General features: G+C 40.3%; 1 protein-coding gene across 1 annotated transcript in view; it reads right to left on the bottom strand.

The window, feature by feature from the left end:
* Positions 1–23802, bottom strand: part of LOC109855231 (UDP-glucuronosyltransferase 2B20-like) — a 35144-nt gene extending 11342 nt beyond the window's left edge. The window contains exons 1-2 of the mRNA XM_020429241.1: positions 22468–23802; positions 12686–12905 (exon numbers count right to left, since the gene is read on the bottom strand). Of these exons, the coding sequence (XP_020284830.1) occupies positions 12686–12905; positions 22468–23593 (1346 nt within the window). The 5' untranslated portion in view covers positions 23594–23802. The remainder of the gene's footprint in view (positions 1–12685; positions 12906–22467) is intronic.
* Positions 23803–25166: the final 1364 nt, after the last annotated feature.

Genomic DNA, 25166 nt, shown 5'->3' with positions numbered 1-25166 from the left:
CCAGTGTGATTCGCGGATCAAACGCAAATTCGCGCAATCTTTTATCAAAGACGCGCGGCGACGAGAAGCCGAAAGATGAAGAACGCGAGAGAGAGTCTCTCGATACAGAGAGCGGAAATGAATATGCCTTTGGCGGATAAAATCCGCGCAATCTTTTGGCAGAGACGGAGGAGGAAAAAAAAGGCGAGGTAGAAGAAAGAAGGAGGAGGGAAGCGGAGAGCGCAAGAGAAGAGAATGAATATTCTTCCGAAGATAAAACCCGGAGGCGATCTTCTCGCCGAAATAAAGGAAGAAAGCGCGGGGCACTCGCACAAAGGAGAAATGAATGCTCTTTGAAGCCGCTCGTGCGAATGCGGCGAGAATGTATTCGAGAAGCAGATCGAATCGCGCAGAACGTGTTCGATGTAACCGCCGTAAGTGATTTTATTGCTCAGATCTAACGAAAGCGCGATGTGATTTCGGCCTCTGAAATTCGCGCGAAAGAGAAATTTCTGCTAATTAAAATTTTCTCGAAAAGATCTCGACTGAGCGTCCGCGCGTTTATCGCGTATTTATCGTTACGAAGTGATTTTCTTCAATTTTAAACCGACGGATCTCACACAGAGCGCCGTAATAAAATAACGCCATTGTCGTCAGCAATTATTATTTTATTATTTTGTATTGCGTTGTGAGAAAAAAAAAGAAACACCGGACGTTAATTACCTGAATTTTACGCTAGAGCATGATTAAGATGCATATTCCAAGCGCGACGTGCTTTAATGACCGAGAGCCCGTAAATCAGTCAAGCTGGATGTAACTCAACGGCAAACACGCTCGTCCGACATAAAATTACCAGTACAATCCTGGCGAGAGAGAGAGAGACAGGAAGAGAGACAGACAGAGAGGAGAAAGAGGGATGTGGTACTGGCGTGGTGAAGCTTGTTCGGTATCAGGCACGGTAATAACGGGGGGGCGGGGGATTACCGAATTACCGTCGTAACGGCATATGGAATTTTGTCAGGACCGCGCGAAATCATTTCGATCAGGCAATTACGCCGCACCATGTCCGCTAAACAACCGCGGCTGCGCTATTATTTGCGAGGGGGCACGCCGCACGCGTTCTCCTCCCTGCGTTTCTCTGCCGCAAACTTCGCGACGCATCTCTCGTCGACGCGAACTCCGGCTTTATGACTATATAGTCGACTGCGATTATTACATCCGAAAATCCGCGGATGAAAGATCAATCGATTCGTTCGTCCGCAGATTTATTTTCAGATTCTTAAAAAATTCAGTTTAGTGATTTTTTTTTTTTTACAATATCGAAACGTTAAAATTGACTTGCTCATGATAAAAAAAGAGCGCAATAAAAAAAAAAAAAATTTAAAAAAACAGTCGACAGGTCGATTTTATTGGTGCAAATTTGGGAGCGACGTTCCTTGACGAGAGAGATTTGCCGATTTTTCCTGCCACACTTCTTGTCAATCAATTTATTTGTCGAGATATTCCCGAAAATGAGAAACTGATGGATTTATTAATTAATAAATCTGAACTGTGTGTCGATAACGTAAAAGAAATAAAATACAAAAACATGCGTGCTGTTAATTGTTTTTACGTCACCGAGCAAAGAAATGTCTAGAATGAGGTCAAATTGCTGTACGCAAAAACAAAAAAACGCTTTTTAGCACAAAGATAGACAAAGTTGCGCGGATTTTGAATTGCGCGTTTACGAATTTGGCGAGCGCTATTCTAAACGCGCATCCTCGCAGTTGTGTTGCTAAAGCTCTTTTTTTTTTTTTTTATCAGATATTATTCGCCATCGGTGTAGTAAAATTTCTACGGTTAGATTTCTATTCTAAAAAAAATCTATCGATTTTGCGATACATCAAACTTCGGATAAAAAGACCACGCGCTTGTATTTTCCGTTCTCTTCTAAAAGTTTCTTTTTTTGTTTCACGTGTCTCTTTAAATCAGCTCGCGCTGGCTGAACGCCCCATGCATATATCCCGCGCTTATATATATTTTATCTCAATAAGACTTTAAATTTATCGTGTTGGTTTTGCTAAATTTCGAGGCAAACGATTAAACAGCATTTAACTTGCAACGATACAACGTGAAACGCATTTAGGATTAAATAACAAGGTATACACGGGACGCAGGTGTCCGCCGTGCGGAATATTCCGCATTGCATCGGGAAATGTGTGCCCGTGTGTCTATGCGTGTGTCTATTGTTGCACATGGCGAATATAACGTGTACTTGTAATATAAAATTATTTAAACAATGCGGAGTTGCGTGCGTTACCAATGTTTCCTCTTCGCCGCCACCGCCGCCGTTAGCGAACTCGACGTAATTATACGCGAACGCGCCACATCGAGTGAGCATTCGATATTCCAACAAATTCGCGAAACAGACATGAATACAAATCGGTGGCTAACGCGACGGGCAAAAATAAACATATCGCATCAAAATAATGAAACGCGTCAAACGCGCGCGGCGCATTGACGGCGCGTTAAAAATAAAACGCAAAATTATCGATCGCGACCCGTTTGAATCATCTTTTTGCTCGAGTTCGTTGCTACACGCAGAGACTGTAAAAAGATTTTTTTTTCTGTTTTAAACTCGATCAAAATACACACGTAAATAATCGATAAACTATATTGAAATATATATCAGATATTTGTGACGGCAAAAGTCGTATTTTTAAACGATTGTCTTTATTTCGCTACGTATCGTCAGATACGCAAACACGTTTCCCTATAGGAAATGTAAATAATTTTAATTATGAATTAAACATATATCGAATAATTTTCGTCGCATAAATTTTACAATAAATTTAGAACATTAATATTCGCGCGAATATTTAGTGGAATAGCAGTTGTAATGATTAGACATTGATTAGTAAGTGGGTTATCGATCGAACAAATCCGATTGGCTCTCTAATTTGCAGCAATATTACATATATTTTAATAACAACAGTAATAATTGATTACCGCGGAATACATTATGAACGCGAGTTTATGTTATGCCGACATGTAAGCCGCACTTTTGTAACCCGCTTATCGTCGCTTATCCGCACGCGACATTTGCCTGACATTTGTTCAGGAACGCATCGTGCCACGCTGGTTTATTGATGCTAATGTAGAGAAAAAAAAAAACACACACACACACACACAAGAGAGAAAAAATACTCAAGAGAGAGCGAGAGAAGATCACGATGGTGATTCAAACACGTGAGCGAAAAATCGCCAGCCCCGCGGTCGTTACGTGGTAAAATAATGAGCGGTCGGAAGACCCTTCTCTTTCCTTCTCTCATTGTCGGCTGTTAAACGTCATTTTAATGTTGCGTGAGTCGGTCCAATTGTGTCGAACGTAACAACGTTACATGCATGAGTAATGTAAAATTGTCGAGCGATTCGAAAGCGCTCGCGCTGCTCTCTCGCCCCCGTTTTGCTCTTTCCCTCTCGTTTCCGTGCCACTTTAATTGCCCGCTCGTGGTGTTGATTTACGAGCCGTGCCGCTTCTCTTCGGCCCGGTAAGTAGGCACGCTTTGCTCTCGATGCTATCGGAGTATCGATGTGGTACTCGGAATACTGGTACGTACACTTCGTCAACCCTCGAGCAACCCTTGTGGACGACACCGCTTGCGCGGCGTCGAGAGAAAGAAAGAGTCGAGCGCGCGCGGACGATGCGGATATTTGTCTTGTATGGTTTTTTTTTTTTTTTCTTTTATTGACAGATACTTATATTGACAGATAAGTGTGCGACCTCACGTTTTGTAAAGTTAAAAGTATCAATGTGTGATAGCCTTCAGTCTGACAGTTATATTTTCGTCGACACAAAAAACCCATATTGGCGGCATTAAACTTGTAATATTGTTTTACGCGCGATAACGAAAAACTTTTTCAGAGAGTGATATTGATAGTGGTGTTTCTCTAGGATCGATATATACCTGAAACTTTGGTAACAGTATTTTAGTTATAGGCAGGTGTCGATATTTTTCCCCGAGCATAACTGAAATAACAGGATAAGCTGGATTTTAGCGCGCGTGTTCAGAAACGATTGCGTCACGCGCGTAAACAGGTGATTTGTATCGCGCGTCGATGATTTATGTGCCACGTGCACGTGAGTGTGTGCGCGAGCGAGTGTCGGGAGCTCTCTTCGATGCTCATTCGCCTATTATTTTTTTTTCTCCTCTTTTACGAAGAGAGAGAAGAGAGAGAGAGAGAGAGAGAGAGAGAGTATTTCTGACAAATTAATTTTTGGCGAAACGCCAATAACATCACAATTTCAAATATTTCACGCGCAGAAATTTCAAGAATGCTTTAATAACATATAACGAACAAAACGTGACTCGCTGCTTTAAGCGCGAATTTTTTTTTTTTCTTTTTTTTTACATTCAATTACTTTTCTATCCGGAAAACATGCGATGTTCAAAAAATTTAATTGCACGTTTAAATAAGATTGACGAAGGACAGATTCTGTGTCTTGACGTTCGATCGCGCTGCAAAATTAGCTCCGTCGTTATCGCCACTCGTCTAAAATAATTTCAAGGCGCTTCTAAGCGCGAGAATCAAAAGGCAATTATCGGAGTACAACCTTACGAGACTCCGAGGTGGTAACATCCATGTGCGCGCGCGCGCGCGTTTCCGCAAGTGATAAATGTAATCAGCACGAGATCTTAAGATCGTATTACAGTAATACGGTCTTCGGTACGGTTTACGACTTCTCGAAGGAGCTACGACGCCGTGTTATAAAACTTCCACAGTTCTCCTCCATTGCCCTTTGCGTTCTCGCGCAAATGCGAGAGACGCGAAGTGGCCGTTCAATCCCCGAAGATCACTGCGCGTGATTGCGCTTGTAAGCCAACACAAGCTAGGGAACGTGAAAGCATTAGCGATGTATTTGTGCCGCACACATGTGATTCCGAACTCTCGAAGAAGATTTATCAAACCGCAATCTTGTTTGTCGGGGATGATGTTTTCGAACGGTTTTGAACACAAGCAATGTTGAGCGAGGAGAAATCTTAGTCTTCGGATTACTGGGAAAAATTTAAAGATATAATGAAATTCGCACATTTCTCTTGCGATATGAACAAATGAGAACTTTTTTAATTATCAAAAATTTATTGTGAAAGTTTTTTTTTTAGAACAACTTTTTATTAAATTTGAAGGAAATTTGAAAAGAATTTTTACGCGCGTTTAACGAATTTTTATCGCGGAATTCAGACCGGTTCAGAAATTAAAATAATTTTTTGCATAAATCTATTGTAATAATATGTAATAAAAATTATAAAATTTAGTAAAAATAATATAATATTGTACAATATGCAGTAAAAATAACATCGAGAGAAAGAGAGAGAAAGAGATATTCCACTTTTATAAAAATATTCTTTTCAAAGATAAAGAATTTTTTTATACGCTTTAAAGTTTGAATACTAAAAGCGCTGAAAAGCGTTTGAAAATAAATTAGAGTAAGTTAACGTCAGATTTGCAGAGAATCCTTTTGGAATTGCACTGTTCTATCAGAACCGAAGCTTATACCAAATTAGAGAACGATCGGAGTTGGGTCAGGGTCGACAAAAATCCCGAGGATTTTTCTTCATCTCGGCTAGATCTACCAAATTTCCAAACAATCAGAGACCGTAACTTTTCCCAAACTTCACCGTCGATTCTGATTTGAATTTCAGATTCGGTCCAACTTCGCTAAAATGGAGCAACATTCCGAATATAATCAGTGCGGCTGTTTTATTCAATTCGAGCGCGCGGAGGGGAAAAGGAGGGGATAAAGTGAACGTAAAATCGTAATACAAACTTTCTCCTCTCAAGTTATCCAGTTAGCTTATAATTCGCCATCGGAAAAAAAAAAAAAAAAAAAAACGAGTTTCGACGTGCGACGGCGTAGCGCCAACCTACCCCCTCCTCGGTGCAATCATAATGTACGAGAAGGTTGAACGTGTGTATCGCAAGATACACGAGACCGAGGGTTTCCTTAACGTCGTTCTTTCTTCCTCTCTCGTTGCCTCTTCGTCGTCTCTTCCCACCGCGCGAAGTACGAAAGTACTTCGGACCCATAATCAAATTCGACTCCAAACTACCTCCATTCACGAGGGTAGAGCTCGCGCGATAACTCGCAGGCGTTACTTAAGCGCACTGCACGAGATGGTGCGCGCGTGCACCACCACCCTTGCTACCACGCACACATTCGCGCTTGCTCACTTATATCCAACACGCACGTACGTTTAGAGAGACGTACACACGCACGCACACCGCAACCCGTGGGGGTTGGTATGTACTTAGGGGGCGCAAGCTGGCACGTAAGGACGGTAGTAGTCAAAGTTTCGGCAGTTTGTAAGGAGGTACGAGGATACACACGCTCTCCTCTCTCCTTCCTTTCTCCCTTCCCTTCTTGTCCATGCTCGCCTTCTCCGAGTCTCTCTCGCGCTTCTTCTTCGGTTACGGCTGAGGGATAACGTAGTGCGGCTTCTCGTCGTCGAGTTAGCCCCGACGACACCCCTCGCATTCTCTCCTCTTTCTTCTCTTCCTTCTCTCCTTCCTTTCCTACGCCCGAGTCATTTCTCCCTTTTCCCAGCCTCACCTCGTCTACTTTATTGCCCTGTTGTTCTCGTCCTTACTCTTTCCCGCGAAGTAACCCTTTCGCTCGACGAGCTCCACTTCCGACGACCACCTACTATTCCTCTCCCCCTCCCGACTTCCTCTCTCTCTTCTCCCTGCCGCCACCCCCACCGACATTTCCGCCGTTGCTCGCGCCACAGCTCTTCCGGCCGGATTTATTCGAGAGGCAAAATGTGCTAGGGAGTCTTGTTCTTTGCGGAAGCGAGAGAGAGCGAGGCGAGAGAGAAGAAAGAAAGACAGAGGGAGAGAATAGGAGTAGTCCGCTTCTCTCTCTCTCTCTCTCTCTCGAAAGCAGAAGAACGAGAACTGTGCGAGTCCTATACGAGTGCTTCGGCGCACCTGCTCGCCCGTAAGGAATGTAATGGCCGACGAAGGTGGACGGAAAAGCTACGTGAGAGGAAAAAAGCGCTTCGCGGAAAACGAGACGGTGCACCGCCGCGTAACAAAGACCTTTCCTTTAGTCGAGAGGATGGCCAGGCGAAATAATTGGACACACTCGATATCGTTAATTTCTTTCCGCGGAGTTCGTGCTTTGCAACTCCCCCTCACTTAATGATAAATACGCTCGTGATTCTTTTATCAGACTCTCAGAAATCGAGAGCTACTCTCTTTGAATGTCTGACGACGACGACGAACTTCTCCATTTTTTTTTGAACGTACAGAGTGGAATTTTTTTTTTTTTCCCGGTAGTTTATTTTTCCGCAAAAGAGTTTCTTCGCAAAAATTTCGAGAGATTTGTCCTCAACAACGTTACCAAAGTGTACACTCTTCTGACGTAGAATTCTACTGAGAGAGAGAGAGATTCTTGAAGAAGAAGATCTTTTTTTCGTCGTGCAAACCAGACGTTACAAAAAAAAAATCTACAAAAATTTGTTAAACGATTTAATTTTTCAGACAATTTTGTTTGCGGGAAGTAAAACATCATTCGGCATAAATCGCGCGTATAAATTTAATTTCGAACCGTCTGTATTTCTGTTAACGTGTTGTTTTGCGATGAATTCGTAATGTCCACGAAGGATCGAAATCATCACGCGAGCGTCGCGATTCGAGCCGCAACGATAATTAACCTCGAACCTTCCCGCGAAATTGCCCGCATGTTTAAACGAATCGAGGAAAACAGCGCTCTGTCGATTTACTTCGCACATTTATTGCATCGGGGATCCCGCGGACTATGTTGTAAGTTGGCGATAAATGTAAATATTCCAATCCCCGCGAATTGCGCTCTTTCATCAAACATTTACTTTTTGCTCGAATATATAACGTTTTACCCCCGTTAATTAATTCCCTTCATTATCGAGACTGCATTATGCGCGCGGCTTTCTATTATTTTAGCCGCCACGACAGAAACGAAACGTAATTCAATGCACAATTTGTAATGTTAAAACCACGTTTGCCTTTACACAGGACAACAAACCGGACCTATATATTTTCAGTATCGTCGCTCGTATTTGTTTCATAATGTAATTTTGTATTTTAATTTCGTGTTTCAATTTCAAGACACGACGCGCGTTTGCAAAACCATTTCGTCGAAATTTCGTTTCGCGATTATTATGTGATATATTTTCATTTATGCAGATTTCTTTTTAATAATTTTCAGATACACAAGAGCGCGCAGAAACGTGACGTATGTGTGTGTGTGTGCGCGCGCGCGTGCGTTACAAGGTTTAATTTTAACGAATACATTTTTTTTTTTTTTTTTCATCAGCCGCAAGAAAGAGATACGGGTTTGCGAGATCGTGATTTTACCTACCACACGTGTGATTGTATATTGCATATTTCCCTCTAATATGCACCTTTCTGTTGGGACAAATTTGTAACGGATAGTAATTACCACGTTATGAACCCGGTATGACGGCGGCATCATCGTCCAAAATGATGTTAGCGGCATTTTCAAAGCGTCCGATAATTCGGTGTGTGTTCTATCTCCGCTCATATAATATCGCATTCGAATAATTGCATCGTATTTTCTAAAACAATGCGGCCTCGCCATAACGCATTTGATAGTACTGATGCGCACATCTGATCAATTTCAATAATCGCGCTCGCTATTGTCGACGCATTGAACATTGAAACGCATATCAGATTAGAATCGCTTTACAAATTAGAAGCCGAGGCCAAGAAATCTTGCGACGCGAACCATTTATATATATGTATTAACTACTTCGCAAATTAAATATAATTATCGAATTTAAATCTTCTCAGAGCGTTAAAAATTTCATTTACGTGCGAGAAATTTTAGAAAGAAAGAAAGAGGAACAGTCTACTTCGAGTCTTGATTTAAATGAATCATTAATCAAACTTGAAAACGCTAGATTTGAAAGTAACCGGTTCTATATCTTTTAGTTTAAATCAAATATTATCTTCTCGGTACAATTAAATTTAAAAAAATTACATTTTATGTGCGTGTACATAGTAAAAACTGTAATAAATATTTTTCTCGCTTTGTACGATCTAAACAAAGAGAAAAAGAGAGAGAGAGAGAGAGAGAGAGAGAGAGAGAGACAAGATAAAATATCATTATTGTAAGGATCGTTTGTGTGCTTCGAGGTCGAGTGAATAAATAATATACCGGTGAATAAATTCTCCGTCTCTGAGAAGGGTATTATAATGAAACTGGAATCGCGCGCGTATATGAATCGCCCAACTTTAGCAGATTCTTAGCTAAAGGTCCGCGGCGGGCGCGGCGGGTGCTCGTAAATCCGATGACATTGTGATTACAGCGACGTTAAGGAGTGTCGTATGACGCGAAAACGAGCATCCAGGCGCAACAGTTTCATATCCGCACTGATTTATTAAGCCGGCTTTATCTCGCCCGGTCGGATTATCATCTGGAGTCGCATATACAGGACACGGCCGCGACGGCCAGTGGCGTGACGTGTCACACACGTTGAAAAAAGTGACTCGCATATTTACTATTGTGGCACATCAGACGTGTTTTATTGCCGCGATAACAGACAGTTATCGCTATTCGGTTCTGTTTCATTGTCGTTTAGCGAACCGTGAAAACAAAATTCACGAGTCTTGTGTTCGTAGTCGCCGTAGTTTTTGATGACATAATTATATTTAATTATATTTTAATTACGTGTAGTTGTCACACGCACACCGTTGATAATTCAATTTCAATTTGTTCTTCGAACAATTAGCTACAAAAAACGTACTCATTAGTGTTTTGTAATAAACACATGAGTCACACAAGAGGGAAAAGTGCTAGTGATTTTCTTATGAACCGTAATTACTAATCATTTTCCAGAATGATTAGCAATCGTGTTTCGAACAGGGGTTTTGTTCCATGTGCTTTTTAAATTGTGTTTCTCCTGGAAAAATCTCCTCGGCGAAGAAAGACTCATCGAGAACAAAGCTACCGGCTAAAGTGAAACGCAAGTAATAACAATTACGCGTTACGTCAAGTCACGTTTCTTAAATTCGCAATTTTCTGCAATTACTTCGCTCTGTCGACCGCGTCTACGGACATATTGAGGAACGTTTAATCATACAGAACTTTGAATAAGACGGGCCGAGAATTACGCGAGTTCGTGAATAAGTTTCGATCCTCGTTTCATCAACCGCCGTACAATTGCGATAAGTTTTTTTTCTTACGTTTTGGAATTCCCTTGTTTCTTCTGATCCGACAAACCAAGCGCACATTACCACGAAACTTACAAATGTAATTGTTTCTTCTGATCCGACAAACCAAGCGCACATTACCACGAAACTTACAAATGTAATTTCCATTTGATTGGAAACCTCAAGGTATTTATTCGTGTGATATAATAACAAACGATTATTTGACGGTATAACAATAATCTTTCTTAGAATCTTTTTCTAACAAGAAAATACAACTTTTGAATCGCAAGTTTCTTCTACTTTTTTTTTTTTTTGCTGGAATTAAAACTGCCGTAAACACACAGCGCGTGCATTAAAAATTATATTCGTTGTCATTCGTCGGCGCGCTCCGCGAATGCGAAGTCTCGCGGTGAGAAAGAAGAAAAACAGGAGCCGCACGTTTTAATGCGGAGTACGAGTCAGAAGCCTCGAAAGAAGTAGCTGCTACCGGCGATTACGACGACACAAAGCAGGGCTATTAGCGTTAGCGAAAGATAAACGCATGACAGTCAGAAAAGTTTTACAGTGAAAACTTATGGCCATAGGCGCTCGGGCGTTTAAAATTTCATAAATTTCTCTGTCGCGCATCTCTGATTTTGTGTGTGTGTGTGTGTGTGTGTTGTTGCGTTTATATTTAGCAGAGGGATGTCGCGCGCGCGCGCGCACGCGATATTACGTTCTTTTTAAATTTAGAAAAATGTCGGGTGAAATATGAAAACGATATGAAGCAACATGAAATTTCATAAAGATATATTCATTAAACGAAACCGGCAATTAAACGTAAATGTGCACATTTCTTGTTAATTAAAATATCAAAGCGCGCGCGAAAAAAAAAACTTTCGAATTACATAAGCAATTCCGTAGTAAATTAAATCTGCGATGCGGTTGAATCGATTGAACACTTTTTTTCTTTTTTTTTTTTTTTTACAAAACAATATAAAATCCTCTTTCCTCTTTTAATTCGCTTCGACTCTTCGGAAATTTTAACGTCAATTCGAATCGGATCTCTTCTGGGAAACCTCTTTCTACACACGTCTACAGAAAGACCACCCACACACGTTCCACGTACAAAGCAGAAACTCGCCATTGTCATAAAAATTCTGAAGAAGTCAGTTACGTCAAATGAAGAAAGTTACAGTTCCTCCGCCGTATGTCTCGCGGGATTTCCTTCGACCTCTATTCTCTCCAAACTTCCTACGCGTTTCGACCCCCTCCCCCCCCCTAGAGTATATCGTGCCGAGGGTGGGTTATACAGTTTGCGGGCGCGTGCGGTTAACAAGTTGACCGTACTTAGCCAGAAGTGAGGACGAGGATAGGCACGCGGAAGAGAGTGGGCGCGCGGAGCGGATTTGAATAATGTAAAATTTCATTTCGACCCGCCTTCTCGTCGTCATCGACGGCGTGCCCGTTGATTCGGTGCTCTCGTGAAACATTTAGCGCTCGCGAAATTTCCCATGTGATTTCCCACGCCGGATACGCGCGCGCGCGCTCGCGGACTAGCCGTGCTCGCTCGATCCCGCGTGTTTGTCGATCGACGAGGAAGCGAGGGATATTAGAGAGAAGAGAGAAAGAGAGAAAAGAGACAACTATCCGGGGAACACGTCCGCTCTTTCCGCGATTCGTGTCTCGAATTTGCGACGAGAGAAAAGAGCGCGTGTCGAAAGTGAGAAAAAAATCGCCTGCCAGAGAGAGGGTCACGCCAAGAGTACTGGATACACCCTGGATGGACCACTTCGTCTCCATCTCTCTCTCTCTCTCTCTCTCTCTCTCTCTTTCATCAGTTTTCTCTCTCTTTTTCCTGCCAAAGCAACGCGAACCTATTCTCTCGGAGAACAAGCGAGACAATGGTGTAAAGCGTTAGGCAAAAAGAAAGAGATGCTTCTCCGTGGTAGGATGAAAGCTGACGGTGGCGAAGAGAGAAGGGAAAGAGAAGAGGGAAGGTTGGAGAGCGCCAGTGAGCCGCGCCACGGATTAACGAGGCGCCTCGGCTGCGCGTTGCAGCAACGACGATGCACTTGCCGGATATCCGGTACGTCCGGACGGCTCGTGAGATATTCAACGGAGCGAATATCCGGACAGATTATGCAATTCTTCTTTTTTTCACCGCGATCCCTTTTTTTCCGTCCCTCAGTTTTCCCGCGCGTTTCTCCGCTCGCACTACGCGACATCTCTCGCGCGCGAGAGAATTTTTAACGTAAACCGATATCGGTGGCATCGGGAGCTTGATACCGTAATCGCGCAATTCCCGCGCCAAAAATTCACCGGTAAAAATTCAAAAGAATTATCGCCGACACTTTACCGGACACTTTGCCTGACGGTTGAATCGGTGATTTTATCTCTCGTTTCTAATGAAATAATCGCCGCAAATTAAGATTTGTCAATCTCTTATTTGCATTGAGCTAGCACAACGCAGGCGCGCGTACGCGCGCACGCTGTTATTGTTTTTTCAGATCGAAATGAATCTTTAATGTACCTGGTATTGTTGAAGACTTCGTCCAGAGCGTGTTTGAGCAACTGCTCGTTCAGATTATTGTATTCGAGCACTATTGCGGAACCTCTGGTCTTCAAAGCGCCTGCATTGTGATGCTGATCGCCGAACATCGGGATTAAAACCATTGGCACAGCTGCATAGACTGCTTCCGAGAGTCCGAGAAGACCGCCATGGCCCAGATAACACTTGACGTTCGGATGATCTGAAAAAAAAAAAAAAAAAATCAAGTCCAAACGTCGAAATGGCAAATTAAATTGTTAACAAATAAGAATATCGAGAACTAAATAAATGAAAGTGTGTGTTAAAAACATGAAAAAAAAACAAGATAACAATTATTTCGTTGCACGTGTGTGTGAAAATTTTATAAAAAACTAAAAGTTACAACAAATAAAAACAAAACACGAAACGAAAAAAAAAAAGGAATTAATTTATTTAGTTTATTGGCTAGAATCAATTGAAACGTTGTTTCGTTTGATAGCAACACTGTTAGTATTTCGACGGGTTTGTGCAATAGCCTTTTCAACGACGTTGTAAACAATAGCTCAATTTACAAAGCCGATAGCGCAGAGTCCGTTCTCCGCTCACGCCAAAAATATTCAAATCGCAATTTGCACTAAAAAAATGTTTAGGATTACAGAGAGAAAGAGAGAGAGAGAGAGAGAGAGAGAGAGANGCAAAGAGCTTTAGCCGATGTTAGACTACAAAAAAATAAGGGCCCGAGGGCCAATAAATGGCAGTAAAAGACACTTAAAGGTGGAGCAGAAAAGTACACGTCAGTATATATACTCACTCGACAACGAAGAGAGAGAGAGAGAGAGAGAGAGAATGTTCTGCCCCGAGGAGTGTAACGCGCGCGTAAACGGAGCCGTTCTACAAATGACTCCGGCCCTAAATGGAATTGCCAGAAACGCATAATCTTCCGCGCGGACGACAAGCCCTTAATTGATTAATTACGCATACACTCCGCGCGCTCGCGTGTGCGCTTAATATAACGAAGAATCTATAATTTACAATGCAATTAACGGCCAAATTACGGATTCGATTCGGTAATTCGTAATTGATCGTGACGCAAATTACGAGTTTAATTCATTAACAACAGCTCATCTTTCTCTCTCTCTCTCTCTCTCTCTCTCTCTCTCTCTTCCCCTTCTTGTGCGCGCGCGTCGATAATAACAGTCGCACCTCGGGCGATTCGAGGTGTCGAGGCAGATAAAGATATTCCGATTACCATATTTTGCAGGTAGCGAGAAACATTTGCGATCAAAATTTACATATACGACTGAAATATCGGTATGTGTCTGAAACATTTACATATCTGAACAATACATATTGAACATAACAAGTGAACGCGATGAGACTTTACTAAGAAATAACAAATTTATCTACGTTACATGTATATTGCTTTCAATACTTGTTTGTTGTAATATGACGCTTCTCCACTATCGCAGCTTTGTACACGATGTAGTTATCTTTTATAAGGAGGAAGAGAAGCGTAAATGCTAATGTAACTCTGCATAATTAATGTAGAAGGAGCAACGCTTTCCGCGCTTAAACTTCATTAACGTCCGCTGATATCAAAGTCTGAGATTTTTTCAATCATTATTCAGTAATGCTTTCATCAAGATTCTCTTTTGTCTCGAATAAAGGCGAATTAAAATATTACATCATTCTTGTATATATCCTCCTTCTATATAAAAAATCCATGTGTACCGCGAAGTGCGCGTTTTGATATCGAATGTATCGCATCTATTGTTGCCTCTTTTCCGCGTTGCCGATTTGGTTGGTTGGTTGATCGAGTTAAATCGAATCGGTAAGATCGAGAGATTAAATAATGAAAAGCGATTTTGAGACAGTTCGTCGTATATGTAGAGAAAATTAAAAACGTAACTAAAGTCACCTGACAGGAAAGAGTAGAAAAACAACACGTGAAAATAACGTGACTGTAAAATTTACATTATATATAACATTAAATAATACATATTATACATATAATTTATTATATATTTATAATATTATACTTTATATTGTATTATATGTATTATATACATACTACAGTAATGTCACTGACCTCGGCCGCGCGGCCTTGGCGGGGTCACTGACCTCGGCCGCGCGGCCTTGGCGGGGCACTGACCTCGGGCGCGCGGCCTTGGTGGGGGAGGGGTCACTGACCCGGTCGCGCGACCGCGGCGAGGTCACTGACTTTAGTCACGTGTTGTTTTTCCATTCTCCCTTTTTTCTTTTATTTTTTGAGTTTGATTTTCATGCGTTATTTCTGACACCTCTCATATGCACATCATGTGTATTATATTGTTTGTAGGACGTATATATTAGCTGTCATTGTGGTGACAGGTTAAGTTCACTCACACTACACGTTAAAATAAAAGCAATAATAGCGTGCGCGTAGCGCGCGCCTTGTGTATATAAAAAAAAAAAAGCAACGAACGCGTTCCAATACCTGACCGCATTTTAATCATTAACTGCCGTGTTTTTAATGATTAATTTCCTGATAATTAATTAATAATAGTAATAATTCGTCGACAATTCCACAATCCTCAAGACGATCGATTTCGTACGCACATATCTGTCATATTTAAATTTCTGTTTTCTGGTTTTTGCTCGCGATAAGGGCGCACGTGCGACGACGCGACGTTCTACCTAGCGCGTCGGTAGTCAGTGCGTCGCATTTGCGGCGGGGATTTTCAACGGCCGCGAGGCATTCGTGATAAAAGTCTCGTTCCCGTCCTCTCTCGTGACTGCTTGTATTCCCTTTGCCCATATATAGGAAGCCGGATAGCTCACCTCCGGCGTCGATCCTAATGTCAAATTCCATTACCGCCAGCCATCGGCTGCCGCAATACGGAGGTCGGTCCGTGGGGGTACACGCGGATACATTTGCGAGAGGTTGGGAGGTTTGCGCGTTTACATCCGCCCATCGCAAAATACATTCACGCATCTCGCGCCACGAGAGGATATGCGGTCTCTATCTATCTATCTATCTATCTTTCTCTCTCTCTTTTTTTTTCGACGATGCGAGTGCAGTCGCACATCTCGAGGTCTCGCGCGCTCCTCGATGTCATCCTTCGATATCATCTTTCCGCGCGGTGTGTATGTACCACTATACGGTGTATATAGTACGTGACAAGAGATATCTATCGGCTCGGTTTGAATTTTGCGCGAGAGATACACGTATGTCGATGACGAAAACTCGAAGAGAAAGAGAGAGAGAGCGAGATCTCTCTTCGTCGCGCGAAGATCCGTGCGCTGAGATTTCCACGTCGTCGTCGTCGTCGTGTGGTAAATCACGCGCGATATAAAAATCCCCCGATGCACCCCCGCGACGACGACGACGACGCGTTGCAGACGAATAGACGCTATTCGCCGTGTCGTGTGACGAGCGGTAAAGGATAATATTACCGAGAATCGGGCATAGCTTTCGTCCGTGAGTCCTGACACAATATGAAAATAGAAATAGAAACAAAACGGAACAAATTATTTTTCACACGACACCACTTTTTTGTTTTTAATCATTTTTCAAGCTGTGAGATAATAAATGTAAGAACATTCTACGAGCAATTTATGTACATGCCTGAAGAGAAAAGCACATACTTTTTAACACGCGATCGATATTTGTAATTAAGACACAAGGTGGTACGTCTCATTAAGAATTTAGCTTCCGTGATATACTGCGCTTAACTTCAGTATTTCATCAAAAAAAAATTTTTTTTTAAAAACCTTGAACACGATCTCTCGAAGAGATTGTAAAAAAAAAAAAAAAAAAGAGAGAGAAGAGAAAACAGAACGCGAGAAGTGCGGAACTAGCTTCGGAGGGAGAACGAGCGCGGGAGAATGAGCAAAAGGAAGAGCGAGCGATCGAAAAGAGAGGAGATCAAGATGGTGCAGCAGTCACGAAGTGAGATAATAAAATTAAAGCGATCGATCGTAGAGTCTGACCAACTTACGACATAGTTTTATTCAAAGATTATCCGAAATGTGTCACAGTAAGAGAGAAAAAAATTGTTGAAAAAAACAATTTGATTTGAAAGAAAAAAATTGTTCTGTGATATTATGACGAGCTCATTATTTGTGCACACACATTAAGTTTTGCTCATGATACGTGATTGATAGTACGATTATGATAAACGCAATTAAGTTCGATCTTTTGACGTGACGAAATATCGTCAGATACATTTTTATCCAGTCTCGGTTCGAGACACAGATACGATTTTCAAAATGTACATAAACATTTGTGTGTGAAAAATATCAATAATAAAAAAAATTAAAAGTCATGTCTGCAATTTTCACGTTTTTATCTCCACTCTTGATAACCTTTGAGGGATGAGACAGATGAAAGACGATATTTTGCGTATTAACTCGACGAAAAGGCTGGGAGACAAAAATAAAGACAGTCGGTGTGTAGAAAAAAATGAGAAGAAAAAAAAAGAAAAAAAAGAGAGAAAACAAAGAGACATGAATAATAAAGAAGAAAGAATAATCGAGTTAATCAAAGGCACGTATGAGTTTCGCAATTGCAATTCTGGGGGTTTAGCAGAGGCAAGCTCATTTTTCATCAAGGGAGGGATATATTGCGGAGATATAATTTTTTTTTTTTTTTTAGTTCGCACAAAAGCACACGATATACGTACAGCGCAACGAAGGCAACAAGGTGCGAAGCGAAAAAATTTCTTCATCTCATAAACTGTAATGAAAGAGATTGTGTTCTAAATGCTCGTTTCACAATGTTGGCGATAAGATTATCTAATTCTCAACTTAATCAACATAATTTCAGCGATAATATTTAACACATGTATATGCATGTGCGCGTACACGTATGTACTAAAAACATTGATAAAAACACTTGAATAAACAATTATTAGATAAAGTGCATTTTATTTGCTACGCTATGTGATTAAAGGAAAAATGTCGATAACATGCGAAGGATACTGTATGTAAATTGTTGCGATAAGTTTGTGCGCAATTACTTGTATAATTCCTAGCTGTATACGTTTGTATTCACTAGAGACAATTTAAAAAGCAATTATAACGCTTACAAAGTATTTCGTCATCTCTGACACGCAATACTTGCAAATACTACAACTGCGCAATACTACACGCGCATACGTGATCGTTCTTATTTCGCGTGTCGGTTATTTTGTCGAAAGGTTATTTATCTTACAAGATGATTTGTTAGCAAAACGGATGAAAAAATAACGTGCAACATATTTACAGATTTATCGAAAAATATTTTTCGGGATATTTTTATTCAAAAATTAATTTTCTCCAATTTGATCTAGAGAGATCTATTACTTGTTTCTAAATCATTAGCATGAATTCCAGGAAATTAGGAAGCTAACTAAGAATATATATATATGTAGAAAGTAAAATACGATAAAAACCATAGCAGCACCGAGTTTTTTTGTGCAGAAAAACAATTCTCAAATTATCGTTAAACAATATTTCTTAAGAAGTTCATTAGTAAATACGGTGCGTAAATAGTGAAGTGCTTTGCCCGCCGCGAACGGTGATGGACCGTCGCAATGAGCAGAAGAAGCGCTGGAAATGACATCGCGGCGAACACAGAGAGAAAGAAAAGAGAAAGAGAGAGAGAGAGAGACAACAAGGGATGAGGGTAGTTCTCGGTGCAGCCGGGAAGGTTTAACGGTGATTTATGTTGCCGTCGGGTCGTTAGCGAGTTGCCTAATTAAAGTCGTTTCACTCGACAGAGGCCGGGCTGCAAAACTGCTTACGCGAAAATTCTCGCGACAGTTTCTCCTCTCGCTTTCTATCCCCCCGTTTCTACGTCGGCTTTCTGCGGGCGCACAGTAGGCGCGCACTCTTGCTGTCCGCGCCCCTCCGCACAAGCAAATGACCCGGGGCACTAAAACTGCCGTAGTATTCGAGACACGTTATAGCCGGGTGGATAAATTTACATGACGGTCGCGTCGAAAGGCAATCTCCGAGTCGACGAAGACTCGGATGAAAATGAGTCGGCAAGAAGTTCCTAATTGGAGCGAATTGGAATAAACGAGAGTTAGAAATCCATTGACAGATGGGTAAGAGAAAACACTGCGTTAATTACTTAATTAACTCTTTTTTGCGGTCTGAAGAATTTTTTCTCGTTATTAAGTCAATTTGTGTCGGTGAAAGAGATTACTTTAAGTAATTTACAAATGACAGTCGAACAAAAACATGTGAGTGATAAAAGTCTTAGCGACATCTATATGTTATATTGAGACAATTTTGACCACAAAGCTATCTAAATATTTATATAAGTATTACTAGTATTTGTACCATATCGCGAATTCACCATTACCTCGACATTCGTTTCGCGTATTGCTATTTCGACAGAAATTGGCGTGAATCGTTTGCAGAAGCACCAAAAGCTTCTCAAATATGTCGGGGCCGCTTTCCGGTTTGGCCGTTCAAAACTATTTGACGCTCGCCCCCGCGCGTGGTCCTGCGCTTCAATAGCACATACCGTAGCTACCGTACGGTTTCCGGGATTCGGAAAGCCGCTTTCGGTGTTTCACGCGCGCGGACCGATTCCGCCGCGATTCGGCGCGATTAGTTTCGCCATGCGCGCGTGCTGCTGCCGGCCGGGGAATCCCGGCGCTCTTTCCGGAAGTATTCCAATTTCTCGCGGTCATGGTCGAATAGATACGTTTATTCGGGGGCACGGCTGAATAACACGTAATCGCGCAATATGAATTCTCACTGTTCTTCCCTGACAAAAAAATTCTTTATTATTTGTCTTTACATCTGCATAAATTTTCCCACCGACAAAAATTACAAATTACAAATTACTTTCCGAAAGCTATCAATATAATTTATGCAACTATATATGTCTGATACTTAAATATATATTTCAATATTTTTAAAAATTCGAATTCTGTTCCGGTCTCAAAACTTTACGAATTTATCGAAACTATAATTTTGTAGTTTACAATAAATAATACAGACAACGTATTTAAAAAAGAATTAAAATATATTTTGTAAAAAGAATTAAATAAACTCTAATATATAATATAAAAACTTTTATAATCCTTTATCTTTTTGGTTTGTAAACTTATCTATTATTATACTTATTTATTATTATACTACTTATCTATTATTTATTTTAATTTTTCAATGCAAATACATGTACTCGCTTAGATAAGGAATTTTACAAACATTTGCATTTAAGACTTCGATCGTAAAAATCGGTCATGTAACAGTAGAACACGCGTTATCGTTGGCACTTGCGTTTGTTGACGAATTGTAAGACAATCCAGTGTAAAATTACGCGTAGCGATTGCATTACGCGGTCGAAAAATATCGTATGGTATTAAATTAGTGAGTGAGTATAATGATATTTCACTCGTAAAGACGCAATGAATAAAGAGAAATATATCTCACCCGTAGAACTTGTTATTGAGATATGAGTTTACGTAATCACGCATTCATTCGTCATGTTTATCGACATGCAATTGTTTTCTAAATGAACGTTGCACGATAAAAAAAAAAAAAGCTTTTAGCCAAACATTTTTCTGGAAAATCATTTATATTGTCCGTTGACGACAAAGATAAAATATGCGAATAAAAATGAAGATAAACACAATATCACGAGGGCAGAAACTACTAAAAAAAAAAAAAACAAAAACAAAAACAAAGTAAGTTTTCATATTCTAATATTTTCGATTTCGGTCATATTTCAATATTTTAACAGTTTTTTGAAGTCACGTGGTGGGAAAACACCGGTCGAGGAGAGACAGCATTATTACCAAATAGGAAAAGAGCAAGTCTGAAAGGGGCGTGCGAACGGAATAACACGCGTTTCGTCGAGCGGTGCAGTTTAACCGTAAACAACGCGATAAAAAGGCAAAAAAAAAAAAAGAACAACAACAACGACGAGAAACAAAAACCTGGCGGGGAAAAATAAAACTCGCGCACCGCAGGTGCGGCCGTCGATCATCGAGAACGCGACCGCTCGGTGTGCGCGAGGGCAATAAAATATGTCAAACGGTGTCTAAAACGACCCGGTGAAATTTTTAGCAGGACATTACCATTGCAAATCCGCGGCACGGCTCGGGCTGCTGTAAAAGCGCAATCCGTGATTCGCGGAAACGGTTGTCGCAAAGCGGAAGCATTCGCGATCTACGTCGTTGAATTTATCGCGCGATCGATTCGTGTTTGTTCAGTACAAGGTACAACTACTTTTGATCGAGTGATAATCGGCAAGTAGACGTTTTTCTTATTAGCAGAGCATAAAAATAATCACTATAAAAGTTTTTTGTGTATAATATGATATTTGATGGTTTATGTGTGTGTCTTCAATTACGATTTGATCTGATTAGAAAATAACAAGAAAGAAGATAAAATTAAACTTCGTTATCGTTATCGTTATCGTTATCTTTCCTCAACGTTAGTATTTCACAATAAAACATGTCGGTAGCAGCAAACGTTTACGTGATGTTACGTTGTAACGTATATTTATATACCGTCACGGACCCAGTTTTTGATCAGTATCCAATTTTTGGTCAGTTTGTTAAAAAAGTATTATAGTAAGCTTTTAGTCATAAAAATTCCTTCGAAAAGAGGTACGTAGATGTCGCAATAATTAATTATTATGCTAAAAATTTTTTCGGACAAATTTTTATAACCAAAACCTTACTATAATACTTTTTTAACAATTGATCAAAAACTGGGTTCGTGACGGTATGTATAAATGTGACCGACGTTTCATCATGTCAATAAAGTCGAAGTGACGTAACGTTGATACTTTAGATAAACAATAATTTATCGTATGTTTACTTGAAAATTTCCAATATCGGAAATCTGAAACAACGTTTTAATGTTATATAATGACTTTTGTTTTTTCTTGTTCAATATTAATTACACGCACGACCGAAAAGACGTAGGTGTTATAGTTTGTTTACCGAATTTTTATACGTAAGTCGCAGGTCACGAGGAATTGAATAACTATCGACTAATCGCCTTGACCACTCTGCGACACATGTGATAAGATTACGATTTATGCTGGCTGAACTTTGGATTTCACGTCAAGATTATTCGTTCGTTCATTTCTATAAATAGCACAGTCGGATTTTCAGAAATATTGCAGAAGAGCATATTGCGTGAAATATAAACAATATCCATCGGATACGTAACAAATTTATATATAACAAATATTATATTTAAAAGTAAAAAGAAATATATATACTTTGTTCTATATTTTGTTTTCAAAAAAGTTTTCTAATAAAAACTCGAAACTCTGTTTTGTAAAATTATAAATAAACAGACACGTTCGAGTATTCCGCGTGTCAAGCTCGATAATTTAATACTTTTTTTTTTCAATAATTTTGTTTTAGAAAACCGCGTATTTTATTTTTTCATACACGCTAAGAGACAATAATATTACGTGTTTTGTCATTTTATCTTCTGTTTGCTTCGGGTTTCATGAAAATTCAGTTTTAGTCCACGTCACATAACAAGTAAAAATGTAAATTAACGGACATAAATTTCTGTCATTGATCTACAAAATACAAACTAACCCGCGTATTTTTTGCAGAAAAGACACAGAACTCGAGTTTATTTATATTCGGCACGGAAGAGTTTCGTGCCAAGTGTGTAAAGGTAGCGGTAGTTAGCACTTGTGTACAATCCTATGCTTCTGGGTTTTCACTCTCACAGTCGGTCGCACAAAAAAAAATCGAACGTTTGAGACTGAATAAAGGCCCGGTTAAATTTCAAGGTTGAGAGCAAGAGAACACGTTTCTGTCTATACTTACTTAGCACGTCAAACTGAGGCAGCCATTTCTTGATCATCACATTGTCCAATTTGCGCGGCAGCTCGTCAGCTTCCCATTTCCAGATCACTTTCCGCGGTAGCGAGCCGATCACTTTGAATATAACGTCTAGCTTTTCTTCCGGCATTGTCGTTAACTTAATCATGGAGCCCATGTTGAAATAGAGCACACCTTCGTGCGCATTGTCGAGAAATTCGGCGATGTCCTTCGGTAGCGGACTAATTTTGGACGGAATGTGAAGTCCACCAACCTCCACCACATTTGGCACGTAAGACCTGCTGCCGTGAATGCTGAAGTGAGTGTTCACCAGCAGCGCCTGCGCCTGTTTGGCGATCTCTTTTAAATCAGGGAGGTCGGGACCAAAAGCCTCTTCCGCGAAGACTCTGTCTTTACGTCGAAACCAATAGTCATACATTATCTTTTGCGTTGACATAATCAACGTATTCATTATTCTATCGACAAAACTCATCGGTCTGGTGTAGCCCGTCAATATTGACGGGATGTAGTTGGGGTTGTCCTCGTTATCCATGTCTTCGTTAGTCCACGGCATGATCTGATGCGACGACAGACTCAGATAGGGCGCTTTGAACCGATAAGAAAAACCTAGGCAGCAATCGGTGTTAAAGTTCTCGTTAAGAATCACGTCAAACGTCTCGTTGGATCGAAGGAGTTTCGTGACGTCTGGGTTTCGAAGGCTCATGCCGCATCCTTGATCAGCGAAGACTCTGAGACTGATAAGATTCATCAAAGGACCAAATATCGACTGATATTGGCCGACCTGATGAAGGTCTATGATGTTCACGAAGACACCGATCTTAGGATCCACCAGGCTGATGTCCTTGTAAGCGGGCAGAGGTTCCTTAGCTTTGGCGCTCTCGCTTCTGGGGAAGTGCGAGATCACGGTAATGTTGTGACCTCGACGAGCCAGCTCCTCCACGAGCGGTTTGAACACATCGAAGTGACTTTTGCCGAGGTGAGGAAAGACAGCTAAAATGTTAAGTTTCGACTTGTCGGTGTTCACAAACGCGGTCTTGTTGCCGGCTTCGCAACGGCACGAAAGACACACCGCGATCAAAAAGATGCCGACGAACGAGTAAATTAGACGCATGTTCTAATGTATTTTTTCTAATGTATTATTGCGTTTGCTTTGCTCACGAAAAAACCAGATGATCGGCACTTTCGCGAGATCAACTTGCACGAGCGATCAACTTGCGCCGCGCAGCGGATCTTTGCCATCAACTGGCGAGTCGATAATCGATCCAGCTACTTTTATACACAATTATATAGTGAACTAACTCAGCGTTTCGACGCACCGACGACTCAGTAACACACTGAGTGGTAGGGGTTACGTGTAGATCTTATATATGTGTACGTCTTATATACATATATATATATGCTAATATTAACATCAATTTTCCTTGTATCTATTTATTTTGTTTTAGAACAAAATGCATTTTTAAACTACAATTATTATTATTTAATTTTATAGAGTTGATGATAAACAATTACGAAGAAAAATCGTTTTCAGTTATTTTGACGGAGATAAAAATAAAATTTTGCTACGTCATGATGAACACTCATCTATTTTATCTTGTTTTACTTATCAGTACTAAACACACACACTGTGTGCACAAAAAAAAGAACTATTTGACATGATAATATAATTTTGTACATATAAAATTGATACAAATACATAAAAACGCATATTCAGTTTTTAAACTAAAACTATTTCATTATACACAAAATGTAGTGTCTTTTTTTTTTGAAAAATTTTAAATTCAAAAAGTTTAACTTCAAAACCAGACGCAAAGAAATACGCAGTGATTACGTAGTAATTTCTCCGATCGAATAATCTATATAATTTGCCACGTAAATCATAATCTGCAGTTAATTATCAATATAACAACACACCTGTACGATGACAACGGAAGTTTGACATTAAAAAATAATTAAAAAAACGAGATATATAAGTCAACAATCTTACTTGTACGAATTTTTTATACACACATTATATGTATAAGATTCTTAATTAAGTTTCTTTTAATTTATCAGAACGCGATTAACTTTAGAGATAAATATCAGTGCTGGTCAAATTTCTTTGCTAGTCATATAGTGATTTGACAATTTTTATCTTAAGATATTGATTTAAGTTTCTTAACGATTTTTATCTTAAAATATTGACTTAAGTTTCTTAACGATGTACGTTATGCAACGTCGATAACGCTAAAGTCGTGTGGCACTTGTGTTTTTTTTCTCTCTCTCTCCTTATCTCTCTTTCTCTTTTTTTCCTCTTTCAATAACCGGCGAATCAAGACAATTACGACCAATTTCCTCCAAGGAAAAAAAGAAGATCGAGAGAGATTGCCGTCACGCGCAATCGTGACCTTAATTGTATCCAGAAGATTGACATGCGTGTGGGCTACGTCGAGAATGATGAGATCGTCAGATATATCTACCACACGGATGTCGAAGCGACAAACTTCGTAGCGCGTTTTCTTCTCTGCGTGTGCGAAAAACAACGACGGATGATGAAAGCAAACCGCAACGTCTCATTCTCAAGTGTCATTTAAACTAATTACCATTCAATTGCGACAATTCTCTGTCTACTCCCATCTCTCTCTCTCTCTCTCTCTCTCTTTTTTACACGTCATCTCTCATACGTAATCATCTTGCGGAAAATG

Source organism: Pseudomyrmex gracilis, unplaced genomic scaffold, assembly GCF_002006095.1.
Source record: "Pseudomyrmex gracilis isolate BER0280 unplaced genomic scaffold, ASM200609v1 scaffold_84, whole genome shotgun sequence".
NCBI classification, from domain to species: Eukaryota; Metazoa; Arthropoda; class Insecta; order Hymenoptera; family Formicidae; genus Pseudomyrmex; species Pseudomyrmex gracilis.
The sequence above is the reverse complement of the archived record's forward strand: the minus strand, read 5'-3'. Positions and strand labels throughout refer to the sequence as shown.